The sequence below is a fragment of the Haplochromis burtoni genome, unplaced genomic scaffold (assembly GCF_018398535.1).
Source record: "Haplochromis burtoni strain Fernald_Lab_line unplaced genomic scaffold, NCSU_Asbu1 Contig_47, whole genome shotgun sequence".
In the NCBI taxonomy this organism is placed as follows: domain Eukaryota; kingdom Metazoa; phylum Chordata; class Actinopteri; order Cichliformes; family Cichlidae; genus Haplochromis; species Haplochromis burtoni.
This window is the reverse complement of record NW_024582408.1, coordinates 1,398,113-1,418,648: the sequence shown is the minus strand read 5'-3', so window position 1 is coordinate 1,418,648 and position 20,536 is coordinate 1,398,113. Positions and strand designations below refer to the sequence as shown.

The window sequence follows — 20,536 nt, the reverse complement described above, 5'->3', positions numbered from 1 at the left end:
TTAACGACTTTCAGCGGGGATTTGCGTAAATGTTTATTTATTTATTTATTAGATTGTGTTTGCTTTGTGGTTTGTTGCCTCGCTTCTTTTTATTGTTTACTTTTCCCCCCTCATGTATTTCTGCTAGCGGAAATCGAACATGATTAAAGCTAACCATTGGTTCTCTGGAGCTAACTAGCTAGTGCTAACCGCAAAGGGCCTGTTGTGTTTATTATTGGTGAGACATCAAAGAAATTCGCTTAATTCACTGCTGTTTTATAGTCAGCGGTTGGCTTTGCATGTTAAATAGAACACATTTTCTCGACTTATTATCCGATATTCACTGTACACAACACGTTACGGCCATCTCCGAGAGCTAACAAACGCTAATAGCCATGTTGCTGTTGTTAGCTAAAACATCAGCCAAACACTGAGTGGCTAAACAACATGGCCCCCCTTCAAGTTCCAAACAGAGGGGCCTTAACCGCTAAACAAAAGGGGAAATACTCGCACGGCGGCAACCGCTTCCAAAGCAGTCCCCTTACACAGCTTTGGATTCGGTTGTGAACAGATGTGAGGGCATACTCACGCGTTGTCGTGTCGAGAGAGGATCTGTGCTTGTTGCACGCCGTCAACCCGATTCTATATTGTTTTGTTTCCTTGGAGAGAGAGCGGTGATTTAGCAAAGCTTGGTAGTCAAAGCTAACAGTTTGTCTACGCTAGTGCCCCCTCCCTGTAAATAGCGTGAACTACGTAGACATGCGTATAACAATGTCAGTGTCAATTTGCCTTCCCAGCGTGCCTTTTGAGCACCAAACCCCCCTGTGTTAGGCAAACTAATATGTGGTATCATAGAAATTAGTCTCAGAGACACTTCCCCACCCAAAATCACTCTCACATTTCATAGGATAAACTGGCTTAGTCTGAATGAATCCTCATTAGACAGCCGGCTCATGTCATTTTGTGAACAAAATGCTGACTCAGTAATAAAAGTAGCAAGCCAATGTGTCCGGGAAGCTTATTTGAAAGGGAGGTTTCAAAGAAGAAGTACGTGTATATTTATCGTCATCGTGCTGTGATTTTAGTTGATTTCGCCTGATTCTCAGTCGGGTGGATCCTCGTGGTCAGTGACCCCTCCCTCCTCCAACGCGAGAAAAACCCGACGGGACCCAATCACCTTTTCCTTTACAGACGGTGATCTCACCTCCCCATTTCCGATTGGATTGCTATATTTAGGAAAACGCCTTACGCTTTATAAAGAGATTGCTGTAGTTTGTGGCAAAAGGCTCCGGAGTTAGTGGAAAGAACTGACTTGAGGGACGAGTTTGACCAGTATCTGCTTAGAGTTTAAAAGCTACTGGACTTGACACGACTAAATATTTACAACTGCCGACTTTGGACTGAGCCGCGTTTGAGAGCGAGAACTGGGAGAGGCAGCAATGGCAGACATACGAAAGAAACTTGTCGTGGTGGGCGACGGTGCATGTGGGAAAACATGTCTACTGATAGTATTCAGCAAAGACGAGTTTCCAGAAGTGTATGTCCCGACTGTGTTTGAGACGTACGTGGCGGACATAGAAGTGGATAACAAGCAAGTCCAGCTGGCTTTGTGGGACACAGCCGGACAAGAGGACTACGACCGGCTGCGGCCGCTCTCCTATCCGGACACCGACGTCATTCTGATGTGCTTCTCGGTGGACAGCCCGGACTCGTTGGAAAACATCCCTGAAAAGTGGGTCCCTGAAGTGAAACACTTTTGCCCGAACGTACCCATCATATTAGTGGCCAACAAGAGGGATCTCCGCAACGACGAGAACGTGAAGAATGAGCTGTCTCGGTTGAAGCTGGAGCCAGTGAAAACAGAGGATGGCCGGGCCATGGCCACGCGCATTGGCGCATATGACTATTTGGAGTGCTCAGCTAAAACCAAGGAGGGGATCTGGGAAGTATTTGAAACGGCAACACGGGCAGCTTTACAGAAACGACAAACAACCAAAGGTGGCTGTTTCAAATGCTGTGTTTTAATGTGAACTGACTCTGGCTTGGGCGGGGGGCTACTGGGACGCGCAAGAACAGACGTTTCCTGCGTTGGGGTCTGTGTCTGGGCATGTGAGGGCAGTGACCATTGTTCGGACACTCCCTCGAAGTCGGATGCCTTTGCTTGAACCAAAACCGATGACTGCAAACGGAGCTGATTGGAACACACACGAATATCTGATGGCGGGTGTAATGTGGGGGGGAAATACACTGGTTATGGCATGTTGGCATGTTCTTTTTGGGGTCACATGATCCCAGTCTGACTGGAAAAAAAAAATCACGAAGCGTTTGATTTCAGTGGGCGACTTTTCAATCCCCTTCTGCATCTTCTCGTGTAGACGAGAAGGCCTGCTGGAGAGTCGAGATGACTCTGCTCTCTTTTTTTGTGTTTTAAAGTTTGCATAGGCCACAAGCCTTATTGCCAAGGTTATACTGTGTAACAAGTAAAGCAAAAAGAACAACTGCACTGTTATTTTTAATATGAGGTAATTGAAGTTTGATCTTGCACAAGACCAGGATGCTACAGCAACTCATAGAAAGAAAGCTTGTTAAAACTGCAAGTATTGCCAACTTGTTGTTGTTGGTTTTTTTTTTTTTTTTTTTTTTTTTTTTTTTGGGGGGGGGGGTGATATTTTAGGGCTTGGAGCACAGCTAACAATAACGTATAATTTTGATTCCACAGTATTAAATGTCTTTTTCCCCTTCAAATTATGCAGCAGGTTAGATTTGATTCAAGGTTGACAAGACTACACCTGGACCAGTCTTGAAAAGGGCTAACCACAATGTCCTGTAGTTTTGCAGGTTTTCAGGCAGAAACTCTGTCAGTATTAAGTGGGAGTCATGTTTTACAACTTTAGTTTTTTATGTTGCTACGCATGCTTTTACATAAGTTTTAACTCATTTTGGCTAATTTATACAAACACATTGTCCTCTGTACATATATTTCTGTACAGCACATCTGAACAGCATCTTTTGAAGCACATACAGTATATAGTCCCATTTCCATCCAGCTGTCTCCGTTCTTTCAAACACATGGGGGGGAAACAGCTTGAAGTTTTCTGTTTGGGCACAGCGTCATTTAGAGTGGCACGGAGGATATTTCCCAGACACAATTAAGCACATGAGACGGTGTGGCATGTGATGGCCTTGCTCGGTGAAGGGCGTTTTCTCAAAGTGTCATGAAACTGCTGTTTATGACCCAACAGCACACGCTCATGTGGGATTAAGCCATCTGATGGCAACACTTTATTGGAAGTGTTTCATGCAATTCTATTAGTAGAACACTTATGTAATAGTGACACACACTTAAACTAAAGGGCTTCCCTTTGATTATTAAAACATGAGAAAACGGTAAATGTGAAGTACTAATGATTATAGAGCTGTTAAACTGAATTAAATACAATTGAGAAAGAGAAAGTTTTTTTCTTTTTTCCCTTTTTCTTAAAATCTCAATGTCTTCCATTATGACAGTGAATGTACCTTAAATTTATGTTGTCAAAAAATGTTACTGAAAGCTAAAATCAGTGTATTTTGAGCTGACTTTTTTTTTTTTTTCTCATTCTTGTGAAAAGGATTCAGATTTTCTTTTTTTCTTTCAGTGTCAACATAAGTGTTGTGTAACTGTCCTCTTGCTTGATAGTGGGAGTGTTTGTTCATATGACTGTGAACATCAGTTACAGAGACTGTTGTTAAGGGTGAAACTCTTACTGTTCATGTTTTGCTCTTTTTACTTGTTATTGGAAACAAAAAAAGATGGATTTTTTTTGCTTTAAACACTTACTTTGTGTTTTACTAAGAAACTGCGCTGCAGGCACATCTGTGTTTAAAAATACTTTCCAGCCGAAGTTACAGTGGCATTTAAAAGTCACATTCCTCCTGTCTGCTGTCTGTTGCTGTCCTTTTTTTTTTTTTTTGCTGACATACAGCACAGGAATGCATTGTGCTGGACTAGTTAATTTCCCACACCGGCCCCCCTCATGTGCCTCTGATTTGCAATGATTTTAGGTTACTATTTGTGATAAGATGGTACAGTTTGCGTCTCCTCATACAAAAGGAAATTGTGGAATATGCCAAACCTATCTCTTTGTAAGAGTTTATTTGATGCCATTGGTGTAATTACACAATGCTTTCTGTGGAAGAATGGTACAATTAAAAGAGGGGGGAAAAAAACAGAATGTAAGGGAACAAGTGGTACTGTTCTGGGAAAGTCAATAAAAAAAAAAAATCAATGTGTTTCACTAACTGCACTTTTTTCCACTCTTGTTGCATTTTCCTGACACACAACTTTCTTTCCTTTTATCGTACAAAGAAACATTACGTATACTGATAAAATAGTTGGAACCTGCTGGTAAATTTAGAAAATTCACTCTATTAGTATTTCTTTCTTTATTTGCTTTAATCAGGATCCACTGAACCATCACTTTGATTCAGGCCTTTGAAACAGGAGTAAATCTAATGTACTTGTGTATTTGCAGTTAACTTTTGTATGTTTTGCTGAAAGAAATTTATGCTAGTTCAAAATACCTGCTCTTCAACAAGTGACAACATTAAATAACACTTATACGAAAATGAATAATTATACCCCACTATACAGATTTATGACCTAAATGCCCAAAATGAACAGTACTGGTAATTGTAAAAATCCTCTTTTGTTAATATTACAATATGTTAAAAATAAATATTTTAACTGCTAAAATATAATTATTGTTGTTATCCATGAATTTCCACTTTTACCATTTTACAGAAAAGCTGAAAAAATATTTAAAGCACATTATTATTATTTTTACTACAGTTATTTACAAACATTCCTGAATAGAAAAATCAATTTTAGTGTTTGAATGTTATGTTTGGTTCATATTTGAGATCTCAGAGAAGAAGTTCATATTTGGGTAAGAAAACATTGGATTCAGTTTTTCATTTGCCTAATAAATAATAAATAACAGCATCATTTGTTTTAGTTATAAATATTTTCTTGTTTTTATGACAGACAGTCTGATAAATTTGTCGTCGTTCCCATTATTATGAATATGTTTACTTTTAAGAGTCTCATAGTTTACTCGTTCTCATATTATTTGCAAACCCTTTAAAGATTTAAGGTTGTTTATACTTCTAATGACTTATTTATCACGTTACACGAGGCAATAAGCTGTATACTTATTTCACCACTTCTCATGATGACACATAGCCTGTAGCTGTCCCCAGACAAAATAATCCTATTATTCCAAAGGGGCAGTACATTTTGAGACTTGACTTCTAACTATTGTTATAACCCTGGTCAAAATGACTCTGTTTCTATATTGTGATTGTTTTATTATAAGAAATATGTGTGTGTGTGTGTGTGTGTGTGTGTGTGTGTGTCACAGAAACTATTTGTGTCCGATCTAAAATTAGACCAGAGGATAAAAATTACTAGCAAGGGTGTATTGCTGTGATCTTTAGGGAGTAAGCTTTTTATTGTTTTAAATCTGTACAGGAAAACATAAAACTACATGAAGAAATATTTATAGTCCATTAGCTTCCAATCTTTTTAACCAGTCAAGGTAAACTTTATGTAAAGAATGCACAGACATGAATGCAGTACAAACTGTATTTATTGATACCCAGACAGGGCTTTTGTTTTAAATAGTACAAGACACAAAGGGAGCACTGGGCGTCTGTTGTGAAATAATAAACAAAGGAACAAACATTATACAGGCATAATTTTTATTGCTCAGTTTGGTTTGCTGTTATGAAAATAGATTCACTATTACACCATTGGTTACAAAACACAGAAAGTCAATACAGACACTATATCCTATATCATTGTTAGCTATGGTTGCTTAGTTGAATTTGGCAACAAATGGCAAAGGGATGTCAACCTCTACTTTTTGGTCACTTACTCTAACATATTTTTCAACATTTTTGCTTTTTTCCTTCAGGGATGTAATGGCATTGTTGTGCAGAGTATTAATGCCTTTCACCATTGAATTAATCCAGGACTGGATGTCAGCTGTGAGTTGTTTACTAGATATGTCAGCCAAAATATTTTGGAGTTTAGCAGTCACAGCTTTTAGATATTCCATTACAACTCTGCAGACCTCTTCAACCGGCTTGATAAAGCCAGCCAGAACAGGAGAGTTCATGGCATCGTTGTATGCAGTACTCACAAAGTCAGAAAGTGTCTCCAGATTCTGGGATTTCAGAGTTTGGAGAAGCTTCTCACTCTGTTGGATGGTAAACTGCATGATTGCTGATAATTTCTTTACAATGTCCTCCAGCCGGATATCTCTAAATTTTCTCACAGTAACAACCACTTGATCCTGGATTTTCTTTAAAGCTACCAACATATCGTCAAGAATTTCCTTTCCACTGACGATGCGATTAGAACCTGGGAAGGTGAATTCAGTGGCTTGGAAATAATCAAGTGCCGTTGAAAACATGGAAGAAAGGTACTCTGGAATCTTATGGATTGCTTCTTCAGATACATCAGCAACAAAAGCAGTACATTTCTGATAGACCTCAAGCCCAGACAGCTTCTCTTTATAGCCAGGAATCTGGAACCTAGTCTCTCTCAGAAATTTAACAACAGCATCAAGGAACTTTTCAACTTTCTTCTGGTAGTTTTCGAGGATTAAAACAGTATTATCTGTGACAGTGGTCACAATCTTGCAAGATTTTACTGATTCAAGACTGTTAATAGCCCTCTTGAACATCACATTACCCTGCTTTTTAGCCTGTGCAAAGGAACCTTCTAGTCTTCTAACTTGTTTGTTGACCGCCTTGTATGTTATGACAGCAGATTCAGACACTATTTCCATGACCGCAGGCACCTGTTTCTTCGCTCCGAGCATCATCTCGTATGGTATTTCCATATTCCAGGTTGTTTGAAGGTTCAGCTTCTCAGAGTTGATCACAGACATCTTCAGACCCAAGATATCAATGTCTGTGGATGGCTCAGACTAAACAGGACACATAAAAACCAATAAGTTAATTATTTAAATAATACATCATTTAGGTTGAAAAAAAATCAGCTTTTATTAGAAAGTGCATCGATAGTAGACTATTATCTTACCGGGTAACGACCATAGAGTCTTGCTTTCACTTGTGCCGGTCGCTTAGCCTGCATCTGAACTGCAATGAGTCCTGCAGATGGATTGGAAACTGAGACAATAAGGCCTTCTTCTGGATTTCCAGTAATCTCCTCATAGATTTCCATGGTCAGGTCAAGAATGTTGACCTTTGCTGTGTTTGTGATGGCGATAGCTACATTTTCAGTAGTTAAGAAGATGGTGCTGTCATGATGTCCCTCTAGCATTGAATGTTTCACATTGAGGAGAGAGGCCATTTTAAATCCACCCATCACGTTCACATTGGTGTTGCCCTCAATCATTCCATTCAGGATCTCAAATTCAGATGTTGAAGAAGCATCTAGTTTGATGGCGATGCTGTCCTGCTTTAGGATGCTTGCGTTAGTCTTGAGAGTGATCATTGGTGTCTTCATGGAGATCTCATAGGTCATATCACCCATAACTGGGATCTTGATGCTCTGAATTTTGGGCAGGGTGATTTTTGGAAGAGTTACCTTGCGCAGGGCAGAGGGCACACGCAGAGTGGGCATTGTGATGAGGGTGAAGTCAGGCAGGGGAATTGTGAATGTTGATGTCTCAATGTTCATCATGGGAACCTTATAGGCAGGGACAGTAATAGTTTTAGGCAACTCAGTGCTATATTTTTCATACTCTTCCTTTGCTTTGTCATATGATGTAGCGAGTATGGCAGCAGCCTTATCCTTGCCATTCATCATTTTCTTGTGCAGTGTCTTGAAATTGGTGTTAAACGCATTGATGACTGGATCCATATTGATGTTAATGGCGATCAACTCATGGTTCTTAGTGTACTTCAGCTTGGAGCTCATATCAAATGTTTGCTGTGTTGTGATTAGTAGATTGCCCAGACCAGTGTCTTCCCACAGTGAGTAGTCCTCCACTTTTGTTGTCTTCATGTCAACAAATGGCAAGGTAATTTCAGGAATGGTGATAGGCTGCTTCAATACATCAAGATTGGCATCTCCTTTGATTTGGGAATACAGGTTAATTTCTGTTTCTCTGTTGTCCACAGCAAAGTAATGGGAGTATTTGTACTGGTTGAATCTAGCCAGACCTGTCCAACTAGCCTGCTGCACTTCGGTGTTCACGGTGAAAGCAATGTCATTCTGGAGATCTATCTTTCCAGACAGCTTTAATGGAAGGGCAATTTTGGTATTTGCTGTGTTCTTGGTATCAAGCTTAAGCTCATTAGGTGTGACCAGAGCAAGGGCTGAGTTTGAGAGAGTTCCTTCAACCTGACCAACCAGCTGTGCACTGTGAGAGGCAGAGAAATCAATTTTCATGTCTTCAACCTTTGCCTCGAACTTGAGTTCTGCAACGCTGTTTTTAATGAAAGGTGTTTCAGTCTCAGCCTTGGCATCAACAACTACGTGGCTGAAAATGCATATTTCAGCACCAACATTCTGATTCATTTTCACAAACTTGCTGTCTGTTGTTCCAGTGAAACTCATTTTGGCTTTATGGAAATCCATGACCACTGACAAGTCGCTCTTGTGGCGTGCCTCATCTGAGAAGTCCCGAATTGCATATTTTTCTCTGGCCACATTGTTAAAGGTCAGTTGGATGGAGCCATCTTTAAGCAGGAAAACTACATTTTCTTTAATCTCCATTTCACTAAAGATGTTAAGGGCAGGCATGTTGATGCCATGTACGTACGTAGTGACTACGGTGGTTGAAATTCCATTTTCCATGTTGAAGACTGCATTGTTAACAAGGGTTGCAGAGTAGAGCTCAGTTTTTGCTGCTGCAATAGTATCAGCAGAAGCTTCAGCTGTCAGACCATAGAAGGTCATTTGACCCTTATGGTCAAGTTCAAAAGACGACTGATCAACCTTGATGAGCTCAGAGATGGACACATGACTCATCTTGGGCACAGATAAATGTGCACTGGCTTCCACAGTGAAGTCAAGGATTCGCAAAGTAGATGTAGTCTTTGAGATGAGGTTCATTTTGAACTCTGGTGTATCAGAAATTGTTGTGGTGTTCTCCAGGTCAGCAGTGGTTGTGAGTTTATAATGAGGTGAAATAACTCTGAACTCTCCATAAAGTTTTCCAAAACAGGGGATCTTGCTCATTTCTGCCACTTTCTCTTTCAGCTCCATAGTGAGGGTGTCATAATCAAAGGACCTTACTTTCTGGATCATTCTGATGAAATAGTCACTCATGTCATCAATTAGCTGTTTGAAGTCAAAGGCATATAGCTCATTCAACAGCTCCTGAACAGGTACCATTATGTTTTTCATCACAGGCTGAATGTCAATTGACCTGAGAGCATCAAATGCACGCTGAATCTTTTCTCTGACCTGATACTGCTTCATCATTTTAACAATCTCATCCATGAAGGCTCCAATCATTTTTTCAACTTCAAAGCTGGAGAGAATCTCTTCAATTTTGGTATAAATCACTTGGAACTTGTTCTCAATGTCATGTTTCTTCATCCAAACCATTATGGTGTCTTTGATAGATTTCAGTATGTTCATGACTTTTTCAGTTGGGAGCTTGGGTGTCAGGTTGGTGATGTAGTTTTCCATTGAGCTGATGAATTTTCTCAGGTCTTGGACAAACAGGTTGAAGTCAAAGTTGTTAATGGCCTCCTTTAGTTCTGCCACCTTGAGCTGGAACTTGGCACTGATCTCATACCTGTTGTTGATGTCTTTTAGCATCTCAATGCTGTTGTCCATCAGTACCATCACTGTGCTCTTCATCTTTTCAATGAATGCAGGCAGATGCTCAATAAATGGGATCTGGAGAGAGTGACTGTCACTGCTCTTGTCATATTTCACAAATCCAGAGATGGCATAATTTTGACTGGACTCACTGAAGAGGAGAGTGGAGACTGCTCCTGCCATTTCAACACCCATTCTTTCTGCATTGTTGTAGGCACTCATTTCCTGTTCAAAGGCGTGCTCATTTACTTTAGATGTCACCTTCAGCGCGACACTTTGCTCTTGGAGGTTCAGCATGCTGCTGAACTTGTTGTCCATATTTGTTGTAATGGTTGGTCTGCCTTCTAGTTCATGTGTGGTTGAAGCTCTGTACTCAAATGACTGTGTGAAAAACATGGGTTGTGCTCTCAGGAGGAATTTGCTGTATAATTCGCCACTCTGCTTTCCATACAGATTCACTGCACCATTTGAATTGAAAATGGAATCAATGTTCAGGGTGAAGGGTGCAGCCACAGTTGCAACTTTGCTGTCCAGATGAAGAGATGGGGAGTTGAAGTTAGCCACATTGTTGAACTTCATGGTCAGGCCAGCAACCTCGATATCAGTGGTATGCGTCATTTGAGTTCCCAGGAGTTTACCGTTGGTGTTATACTTTGCAGACAGGACCATGTCAATAAACTTGATTTCATAGGTGTGTCTGAGCTCTTCCTCTGAGAAAGCTCCCATCACTGTTCCAGTCAGCTCCAGGTTGTAGGGCTCTGCCTTGAACTGGGCATCATTCACGAAGCTAACCTCCATTATCTTCAGGTCATTTTTCACAATAACTGAGGCAGCAGAACGGCCCATGTTGACTGTGATGTCATGCTTGTAAGAGTTGCTGCTGTCAAGCAAGTTGTCAGTCTTGGACTGCAGGGTAAAAGATCTCAGTGTAAGAGACAGTGCATTTGTGTTTTCAGTCTTCATCTCCTTGAAAGATCCAACCATGTTGTTAGAGAGAGTCAAGCCATCTTCATTCACTCTGAAGTTCACTCTGTTCCTGCTGTTAATATCAAAGAGGTTAGCCTCAAAGTTGCTGTTAAAGTAGACTTCTGTGGTTGCAATCTTGCCTCTAATGGTGAGCTCTGCTTTGTTTTCTTTAATGCCTCCTTTTGTTGTGAGAGACATGGTGGCACTTGAAGTGTCAACTGTACCATGGAAAATATTCTCAAATGTGAATGGACTGTGCTGGGCGGTTGTTGTACAGCTGGTGGTCAGGCCATTGGTGTTCAGGGAAAAGGCGGCCTTGTGAGAGGCGATGCTTGAAAAGATGTTCATGGAGGCCTCAGTGTTGACCTCCATGCCAGAGGGATTAAGGGAACCGGTAAGCAGTGAGTAGATACGGTTGCTTGTATCATCAGCTAGATTCTCTATTCTGAGACTGGCCTGTCCTCTAGAGGCAGCAAAATCTATCTGGCTCCGAAGCATCCTCTCGTTAGCCTGTGTCTGAGAGCTGGACTGGATGGTAAACTTGAGATCCTTGTACCTAAGGTTAATTTTGGTGTTGTGCACAATGGGGTCGCTGTTCACTTTAGTGTTAGAGTCAAACAGAAGCTCTTCCTCTGCATATGATGCCTTCATCTTGTTTTCAAGCTTCAGGTCTTCAGACTTCACATTCAGTGAACTCTGCATTATTGCTTCTTTCTTCGCTGGGTCGACCGAGAAGGTGTAGAGATAGGTGGTGGAAGCGGTCATGGGTCCAACAGTGACACTTCCATTTGTGTTAACATTTCCAAAAAACTTTTTAGAGTCAAGGGTCATCTGGGTAGTAATAGTCAGGGAGGTGTCCAGACCCACAGGGGCAACAGCATGCACGTTGTAGCGGCCAGTTGACATCAAACTGTCTGTGACTGCAATGGTTTCCTGAACATTAAAACCTGTGGTGATCAGCATGTGTTTCAGGGAACCATCAAGAGTGAATTCCATAGTTTCCACTTCTGTGTCAGTGATTTTGGTTGCTCCTTTAGAACAGACAAATAAAAAAAATTAACAATTCGTATCAGCGTCTATGTTTTTTCTGCACTGTTCAATAACAAATGTATAGTTTATAAGAATAAAGAATAAAGAATTACCCTCAGCTGAAAATGAGAGGAATTTGATCGGACTGTCAGCCACAATGTTGAATTTGGCCACATAGTTAGGAGACTCTGCAGTGTTGTTACCAGCAGACGCTGTTGCCTCCCACTTATAATAGTTGGTGTCGACCTTGGCAGCCATTTCCACCATGCCCATCAGAGGCAGGGTGAGATCATAGTCAGATGGGATGTTAAAAGTTGGGATTTGGATTCCTCGTGAGGCAAAATCTATGCCCAACTTCAGCATGGAAATGTGTGGAGTGGTGACCATTTGAGGTATCCTCAGCTCCTCAGATGATTTGCCCCCAAAAGGAACTGGGATGGTGATAGTCAGACGGTCCTGGTTGAACTGGTATATCAGTGTGCTTTCACTGTTGAAATGGTGAGAGTAGGGAACTCGTTAAAATGTTGTATTTATTCAGTATAAGGTTTGAAAGGTTTTTTTTATTATAATAACAATTATGAAGATACTAGTTAATGTTTTTGCTTCACTTACAGGTTCATGAACAGGTTTTCAGGCACAGATGGCATTTCCATCATAGCTAAGCTGTTCCTCAGTCTCGCCATGTAGGGACAATCAGCTGAGACTTTGTCCATCCAGATATTGCTGGCCTGATTAAAACACATCATATTTCTTATGATTCAGTCTGGACAAACTAAAAACTACGAAATAAACATTCAGTTAGTATAAAATTCTTTTTACCTCAATTCCTTTGTTGAGGATGTGTCGTAGTTTCATATCAGTCTCGATAACCCGCTGGTCCATAACATCCTCTGCAATCTTCCTCAGCCAGGCCTGGACGACCTTAGTGTAATGCACTGGGACTTTTGTTTCAGCATTCATGTTGGACATCAGCTGAACCTCAGCCTGCTCTTCGCCTGTGACAGTAAAAAGACAGTGTTTTAAACTGTGCCTGACATGACCATTCTTTGAGCTCCATTGCCACTCTTCTTGAGCAAAATTACCATATTTGAAGGTGACTGCCTGAATGGAGGAGATCTCTGGGAGCTTGACATCACTTCTGATCTCCATGGTGAGTCCGTCGGCTTTGCTCATGGTAGCAGTGACTGTGGCATCTGTCCTGAGTGAGGGGACTAACAGCTGAAGCTGCAGCATGCCATCAATCATAGCCTGAAGCCTATAATTAATAATAAAAAAGCAGTTAATTTCTGCAATGAGGTCAGTGGAATTATAGTAAAGTAACGGAACAGTTTAGGAAAATATTTTGCTGGGTTTACTCACTTGGCACGGCCAGTCAGAGTGAGTTGAGGCACGTTCTTGTTGGAGATCTCGAGGGTAATAGATTTGCCTCTGGCATTGCTATCTGTCATGCCGAGCTTGACGCCCGCCTCAACATCAAAGTCAGGTATGTTGATCTGAGTGCTGAAGACATTTCTGTTCCTGTTGTATGTCATGGTGACTGTAGCCTCAGTAGGCTGAGCACCTGACGTCACAGAGTCAGAAAAAGGTTAATCACTTATCTGTATAACTCAAAAAAAGAAAAAGAAAAGAAAGAGGCAGCACATGTAATAAAATTCTTGATTAAAAAAAAGCAATATTCATACCTTCGGCTCTCAGGGTCATCTTCACAGAATTAACCTTGTGGCGTCCGTCCTTTTCTTCGCCATAGGTGATACTGGCTGTGTACTCAGAGACCTCTTTAGTAGGCTCGATGTCCAGAGCAAACCTTGGGTAAAAATAAAGTCTTTAGTACATTTTTATTTCTTTTAATGCAATTTGGTACTGTGCAGCAATAAAATCTATAATCTCATGTGCATATATCCACCATCTGAGATGAGCTAAAATCTTTTCATCTTGACCTATTCTTGACCTATTCTTATCTGTATTTAACCATCTTCTTTTCAACTGTACCACAATATACTAAACAATATTCAGCATTAAATGGAAATATGTTACATGATCATATTTAAGGCATTTCCATTTCTTATTTAACAAAGAAACAAAGCAAAACCTGACTTTTTAAAGAACATCTTACTCAGTCTCTCCGTTCAGGGGGAAGTAAGGAGCAGCCGTCTTGCCAGGAGCGTCACCATGAAGTGTTTTTGTGCAGTATTTGACTCCAGAGAAGAGAGGGCTGCAGCTGGAGTCGGCTAGTCTGTGTGGGATCACTGTAGCGTGTCCAGCACCCACAATCATAACTTTGTTGCTATTTCAAACAAAGAACAGCAAAATTACTTTACAACTTCTAACAACATTATTAAGCATACATAATATATGAAATGCAATACGCTCCCTGTTGGTAGTGTTCTTTATAATTATTCAATCAATATCACTTAATATCATTTACTTGTATTACACAAAGTAAGTTATCAGATTTTTTTTTTTTTTACCTGATTCTTAAGAATTTCATGGTGCCCTGTGGAGCAGGGATGGAAAGTTTGACCTGGTTTTGCTCCATGGTGATCTTGGCATTGAAAGAGCTCTCATGGTACATGTTGGTGTGCATCTCAACTGAAGAGACAACAAATTCAGGCACATGGATTCCCATCTGAGTCATGAACTCAATCCCAATTGCGGGCATGAACACCAGCTCCTGGAAACAAAGGGGATCACAGAAAAATTGAAGTGTGTGGGGAAAGATGACCAACAGTCAGGATTAATATGACTGAGAATTCTACGTACATGTCACAGAAACAAACAATTAAAACAGCAACATTGTAATAACAATTGCTGTTTTAGTATGGTGCTAAACACAGGTTAAATACAGTAGATGGAAACCTTACCATGTTTGGAGTCATGCGAAGACCTCCTTTTGCACCAGGAGCAAAGGTGCCAGACAGAGCAAATGTCAGAGGCAAGCCAGATGCTGTTGACATCATGAATTTGTTGTCCATGAAGATGTAATGGGCAAAAATCTCATTGCGAGTGCTTGAAATCAGGTTAGACATGACCTGACAGGGAGAAATACAGTTAACAAATAGAGTTTTTCAGCTGCAAAGAAAAAATAAATCTATATAGACACTATATTAATGACTGCAGAACACTACCTTTGTAGGTACTATCCTCATGAAAATGTTTGCATACATCATTGCATTTTCAGCAATAGACTTCAGTTCATTGGTCTTGATGTAGCCAAGCTCAGCTCCCATTAGCCTCAGGTAGGCCATGGCCTCTGGGGACTCTCGGTTCTGCAGGTCTTTTACCAGCTTGTTGAGGTTGCGGACAATTTCTGTTGCAAGGTTTTCAGGAGCCTTAAGAAAAAGGGACCAATATGTTAGATATGTTGGTGTGAGTGACAATGATACGTTCACTAAGAATAAGAGTGTTTAACAGAAACAGTTATGCGAGTGATATACCTTTTGCCCCTCTATTTTCAGTGGAGCAACCCATTTCTCCAGAACTTCCTTGATCTTTGGTGACATCTGTTCTTCAGCCCAGTACAGAGCCTTGGACACTGTGTCAGGGAAGAATCCATTCTTGCCAAACAGAGCCTCAATGGTTGGCTCAAAGCCTTTTCCTTCCATGCCAACCTGCCAAAAAGAATTTAATAATATGAATACAAAAATGAACCAAGAGTTGTTGGGGTTAGGTCCCATCAAATAAAATGAATCCCCATGAATAAAGTTCAGCGTTAAAGGTGTAAAAATGGCATAAATAATTGTGCGTGAGAAGCACTGTACATACCTCCCAAATATCCATGCTGTAACCAAAAGCATTCAGGGTAGTTTCCAGCAAGACTTCTCTTGGCAACGTGCTGCTGGGATCGAAAATGACATTGCCTTGAATTTTGGCCGCCATGCTCTCATGTGCCATTCCCAGCTCATAGTTGCGAGATTTTGTGGTGTAGTCGCTGTGTGTAGAAACTTCTGTGTCCTGCAGGGCATCCATTATTTTCTCCCCAAGCCTGGAGTGAAGATTAAAAGTAAAACTATTAGCTGAGTGTAAATAGATGGGTGCCCAAATCGGCGCTATATTAGTATAGAACAACACATTAAGCTGAAAAATGCTTCATTCTTACTTTTTGGTCTCTGAATCAGTTGAGGAAATGATGTTGTAGATGTGGGAGGACACAAAAGCCCTGATCTGCTCGTTCTGCTCTTGGTTAAGCAGCTTCTTCACCACCTCAATGTCGCTGTCCTCGGGGTTTCTCATCAGTATCAGATAAGCTGCCAGACGTTTCTGCACAGCGCCCTTGGGATACTGGCTGACCCTCTGGAGGTTGGCACGAATCTGGACAGGAAAACAATTTGAAAAAACAGTGACTTAATGGTCTTTGTAGCTGCAGTTTGTCTCCACTATAAAACCGGGAAGCAAGGAGACTGCTCATGTAGAAGAGGAATGTGGTTAGTTACCTCATCTGTCACAGACATGCGCCTGAAAGCCTGGATGGCGGCCAGCTGCACGGACAAAGTGGTTGCGGGCTGTCTCATGCACTTGAGCAGGGTGGTCTTAATAGCAGGATCGGTGGCCTCCATTGCATCTCCCATGTTGCCAACAACCTGGACAGAATATTAAAGCAAATCATAAATCATGCAATTAAATGTTCCCTTTAAAACTTTTTTATCTTTGTCCTCAGGAAATGTGGGATCAGTGTTTTTTCCCCTCTGTATTGTCTTGATATAATAAAGTTTCTTGAATGAAAATGTAGTCTTATTCACGTCTTGTTACCTACCCTTAAAGTCAGGAAAGTCAGGTCTTTGTCACCAGCGCAGTCTGCACCCAGAAGAGAAGCAATATAGTTGTAGACAGCTGTGATCTCTGGAGTGACTCCCTCAGATTTATACAGTCTAGAGGAAAAGACAGACATTAGGGATTATGTATTAATTTACAACAGGTACCACAATTCAGTGTTACTGCATCGAGGAGAGCGTCCTTCAGAATGTCATATATTTATGTTCACTTACTTCCTGGCTGCATTGCTCAAAGCATACATGATGGGTTTGCTCTGCTTGTACTGAGCCATTGCCAGCAAGTCTTTCACCATCTGCTGTGAAGGGTTGGGCAGCAGCCCCAGGGCGTAGACAACAGCATCAACCTCAACAGCATCTTCATCAAAGGTCCTGAGAAGCTTGAGCATGGCGCTAGTGCATTCTGGTGTACCACACTGAGCCAGAGCTTGCCACGTCAGAGAGGGTGAAATGTCTGTCATCTCAACAATAGCCGAGTTCAGGGTGTCCCCCTTCAGGCCACGAAACTCTGACACCAGCTGGCGGAAAAGGCCGGCGCGCTTCTCGCCCTCGTTGGTCTCTGACAGAGAGTTCAGCTTCTGCATCGTGGCAGCGACAGCATCCATGGTTTGCACTGGGGATTTGTCGTCAACAACATCCATGGGCAAGTACCTGACATTGTCCTCATCTGTACAGAAATAAATCACAAGCAGTGGAAAATCTATTAGAATCTGGATGTTAGAGACACACGTAAAATATTTATATTGTTTTTTCCCCCCTATTTTTTACAAAATTTGTTTTCACACAACAGAAGCACTCACTGTGATCAAAGATTCTGTCATTGATCTTGGCAGTCGCTCTCAGAGTCACAGTCTGCTTCACCATAGCAGAAATTCCATATTGGTTTCTTTTTTCAGAAGAGAGAAATCCCCAAATGTGCGTTAGATTTCAAAGAGAATTCACAAAATTATTCATGAAAAATATACAAAAAGTCAAAATAAAACTTACTCATGGGACAAGGGCAGGAAGATGTGTTTCTCTGTGCAGGTTCCACTGGTCATGTGTTTCTTCTGGTTGTCAAACCTGTAGTTACAGCTCTGAGTGCTCCTGATCAGCTTGGACAGGCCGTATTTCTGACAGGCAATAAATAAATAAATAAATAAATAAATAAAAATTAATGTTTTGTCAGATGTTTGGAGAATGTAGAATGCTGGGAAATGTAGATGTACTTTGTGGCTTGACGTTGGAAGAAAAAAGGGATGGATGTTTGCTTTGTGGTTTTATACTATGGAAATATAGCTTGGGTTCATTTAATAACGTAATCAGACCATATTTTTTTCCTGATGATTGAGTGCTGATATTTTGACTCTTGGCCTGAGTTTGTGATAGCAGTGTCAGATTTTTGTTGACCTCTTACCATCCCAGAGACGAGAGCCAGGGGACTGGTGTCCTGTCTGCGGGCAGTGAACCAGTCACATCTGGACAGATCCCTGCTGACTGTCACATCAGTAGCAATGTCCTGTTTGTCGTTGACGGTGAAGTCGGTGGAGCACACTCCGTGCACGGTGGGCTGGAAATGATTAGGATGTTCAAAACAATTCAATATTCAAGCTGTAAGAACTGGACCTATGGACGTGCATTCCTTCCTTTAACTTATCTCTTAAATCAGGTAATCAATCATTCTTAAAGATTACCTCCATTATGAGAGCAGCGCATGTCAATAACAAGATAAAGTTATCTAGGACTTTGACCTGTTGCTGAAAATTGTCATTGTTGGAACATGCTGTTACAACAGTGTATTTATCTCCTTTGACTGGGCCAGCTTATCTGCACCTTGTGCAACTTATCTATGCATGACTAAACAACAAACTGAATCAGGCTCTACTTGGCGTGATTTAATTGCCAACTATGAAGCTATGAAAATTTTCCCAAAAAAGAAAAAATCAAGTAATAAACAAGTGAGGGGAGCTACCATTTCATTGTTCTTCTCCTCTTCCATCACAGGCACCATGAGAGCTGAGACAATTCCTCTCTTGATGTTGAGGATGTTGACGGGCTCATTGTCCTCAGGGTACAGCCTGACATCTGTCTGTCCTTCAACTGTGATCTTTAGAGTGTTTCTGTTGACGTGGACAGATCATCATTTACAGCCTGCCATTCAGGTCACTCTTTGATTTCCTCAGTTACCCTGGATCCTAATTTCTGAGAGCAATTAACAAAATACATAAATCTTTCCTACAAACAAGATGACTCACTTCTCCATGGCAGCTTTGAAAGCCTCAGCTCCAGCAGCAGGACGATACAGTGGATTCCCCTCATCGTCAACGCCAACAACCTCGCTCAGAGAGCAGTCTGTTGTGCGGAGGATGAAGCTACAGGTCTGGGGCACATCAACCTCAACCTGTGCAGCAGAATAAACAGTTTGTTTGGACTTCTTGTTTTACATTCAGGGTCATGAGATTGCTGTTATTTTTCCTCAGCAATGATCTAAGCTCGAAGACTTACTGTGCAGGAGACTTTGGGGCCGCTTTTATTGTCTGTAGCTCCATTCACAGTGTTAAAGGTCTCAGCTTCGTAGTCATACACAAATCTTCTGAAGTGCCTGTATCTTTTGGCCACTGAAAAGTATTTAAAGCATTTACAGCAATAGTTAGAACAAAAAATATTTCAAGCTTCCCATTTTGATTTTCCCGTTTTATAATATTAAATTACACATTGTAAAATATTTACTTTTAAACAATGACAACAAAGACACTCACAAAAGCAGGCTGGAGATGGTTCCTCAACACTTCCAACATCTTGCTCTGAAAAACAAAACCCCCCCAAACAAACGCACAAGCTGCCATTACAGTGCAACAACACAATTGCAAATGATTGAATACAGTAATTATGCCACATTTGGCCGCTCTCTTATTCCAAGCGTGAGTCTCTGCGCATTTGATTTGGCAGATTTTATGCCAAATACGCTGTCTTATGCAAGCCCTAAGGAATTTGAGTCTCCAACCCGAGGGGAAACCGGGGATTTTTGTTTGGGAAATGTTTAAGCTACACGTTAAATACAGTAATAAATACTACTAATAAAAAAACATAGTAATTTTATTTGTCAATGCCTTGCAAAACACTTAACACAAACTAACAATATTTACTGTAAATTTTTACATGTCGAAGTCTAATTAAATAGCTACACATTTGTTTTGCTCTATTTTAAAAACGTAAGAGACATAAACAGTATCAAATATCATCGTCTCAAATTTGTAAAATATGTGTTCCATTTCAGAGCAAGTTGCCAACTTTTCACAAAGCTAAAAAAAAGCATTCGTTACATATTTTTAAACAAACAGATTTAATTCACATACAGGTCTAAGTTTTAAAAATCCACTGCCTTTAAATGGAAAAAAATATTGTACTCACGGGCTAGTGTGCATGTGCCCAGAAACAGCACAAGGCAGAGCTTGTAACCCAACATCATGGGTTGAGCTCCTGGAAGCCTTAAGGTAAGAAGAGTCCCCCTCTTTCTCTGAAGACTAATTCTTGTGCTTTCGCCTTTTGGCTTTTATAGCTTTCAAGACATACTGTATGTGATTGCAGGGACTTGCAAATGTGTTGCCCTGGTTCCAAAGTCTGAGCAGTCCTTGTGGCAGGTCAAAGGTAAAAAGACTGTCTGTCAGCATTGGGTGGGGGTGGCCAGTGATTATTCTAAATGACTGTTGTTTTATTATTTCTGGTTTGAGATCATCCTGAGGTCATTAATATAGAATGCTAATGCTAATGCTTATTGTTAAAAAAACAAAACCCCCCCCCCCCCCCCCCCCCCTGACAATTTGTATCTAGCAGATAATTTATTATTTAGTGCTGTACTACTTTATGTGTTAGTAAGTAATATAGTGCAGTACAACATAGATTTTGTGGTACTAGGATAATACTAATGTTTATGTGTTATCATATATCATTCTATTTTATTACAACATTAATATACTCTTGCTAGCTAACATTTTTAATAACCATCATCAGTGTTGTGTAAGTTCTAATC

The 20,536-nt window shown here is 40.8% G+C and overlaps 2 protein-coding genes across 2 annotated transcripts; one reads left to right on the top strand and one right to left on the bottom strand.

Annotated features, from left to right (window-relative positions):
• The first annotated feature begins 1,083 nt into the window (after positions 1 to 1,083).
• LOC102294142 (rho-related GTP-binding protein RhoB) lies at positions 1,084 to 4,257 on the top strand. Its single transcript, XM_005921580.3, has one exon. It carries the CDS (start codon positions 1,419 to 1,421, stop codon positions 2,007 to 2,009), a length of 591 nt encoding a protein of 196 aa, XP_005921642.1. The 5' UTR covers positions 1,084 to 1,418; the 3' UTR covers positions 2,010 to 4,257.
• Positions 4,258 to 5,588: 1,331 nt separating this feature from the next.
• Positions 5,589 to 20,122, bottom strand: LOC102295117 (apolipoprotein B-100). The gene is made up of 26 exons (XM_005921584.2): positions 19,918 to 20,122; positions 19,266 to 19,310; positions 19,012 to 19,124; positions 18,762 to 18,907; positions 18,479 to 18,626; positions 17,924 to 18,076; positions 17,515 to 17,639; positions 17,328 to 17,413; positions 16,744 to 17,194; positions 16,512 to 16,626; positions 16,192 to 16,338; positions 15,858 to 16,069; positions 15,524 to 15,743; positions 15,196 to 15,369; positions 14,887 to 15,090; positions 14,623 to 14,790; positions 14,230 to 14,432; positions 13,875 to 14,045; positions 13,444 to 13,565; positions 13,121 to 13,322; positions 12,844 to 13,016; positions 12,581 to 12,756; positions 12,374 to 12,489; positions 11,875 to 12,248; positions 7,067 to 11,763; positions 5,589 to 6,953 (listed from the first exon to the last, which is right to left on the bottom strand). The coding sequence occupies exons 1-26, from the start codon at positions 19,973 to 19,975 to the stop codon at positions 5,835 to 5,837; spliced, it is 9,918 nt and encodes a 3,305-aa protein (XP_005921646.1). The 5' UTR covers positions 19,976 to 20,122; the 3' UTR covers positions 5,589 to 5,834.
• Positions 20,123 to 20,536: the final 414 nt, after the last annotated feature.

Coding starts and splice junctions, on each gene's coding strand:
- LOC102294142 (XM_005921580.3), top strand. CDS start 1,419: ATGGCAGACATACGAAAGAAACTTGTCGTGGTGGGCGACGGTGCATGT.
- LOC102295117 (XM_005921584.2), bottom strand. CDS start 19,975: ATGATGTTGGGTTACAAGCTCTGCCTTGTGCTGTTTCTGGGCACATGC. Junction 19,311..19,917: donor GGGCACATGCACACTAGCCC/GTGAGTACAATA, acceptor TTTGTTTTTCAG/AGCAAGATGTTGGAAGTGTT. Junction 14,791..14,886: donor TGAGGATAGTACCTACAAAG/GTAGTGTTCTGC, acceptor TCTCCCTGTCAG/GTCATGTCTAACCTGATTTC.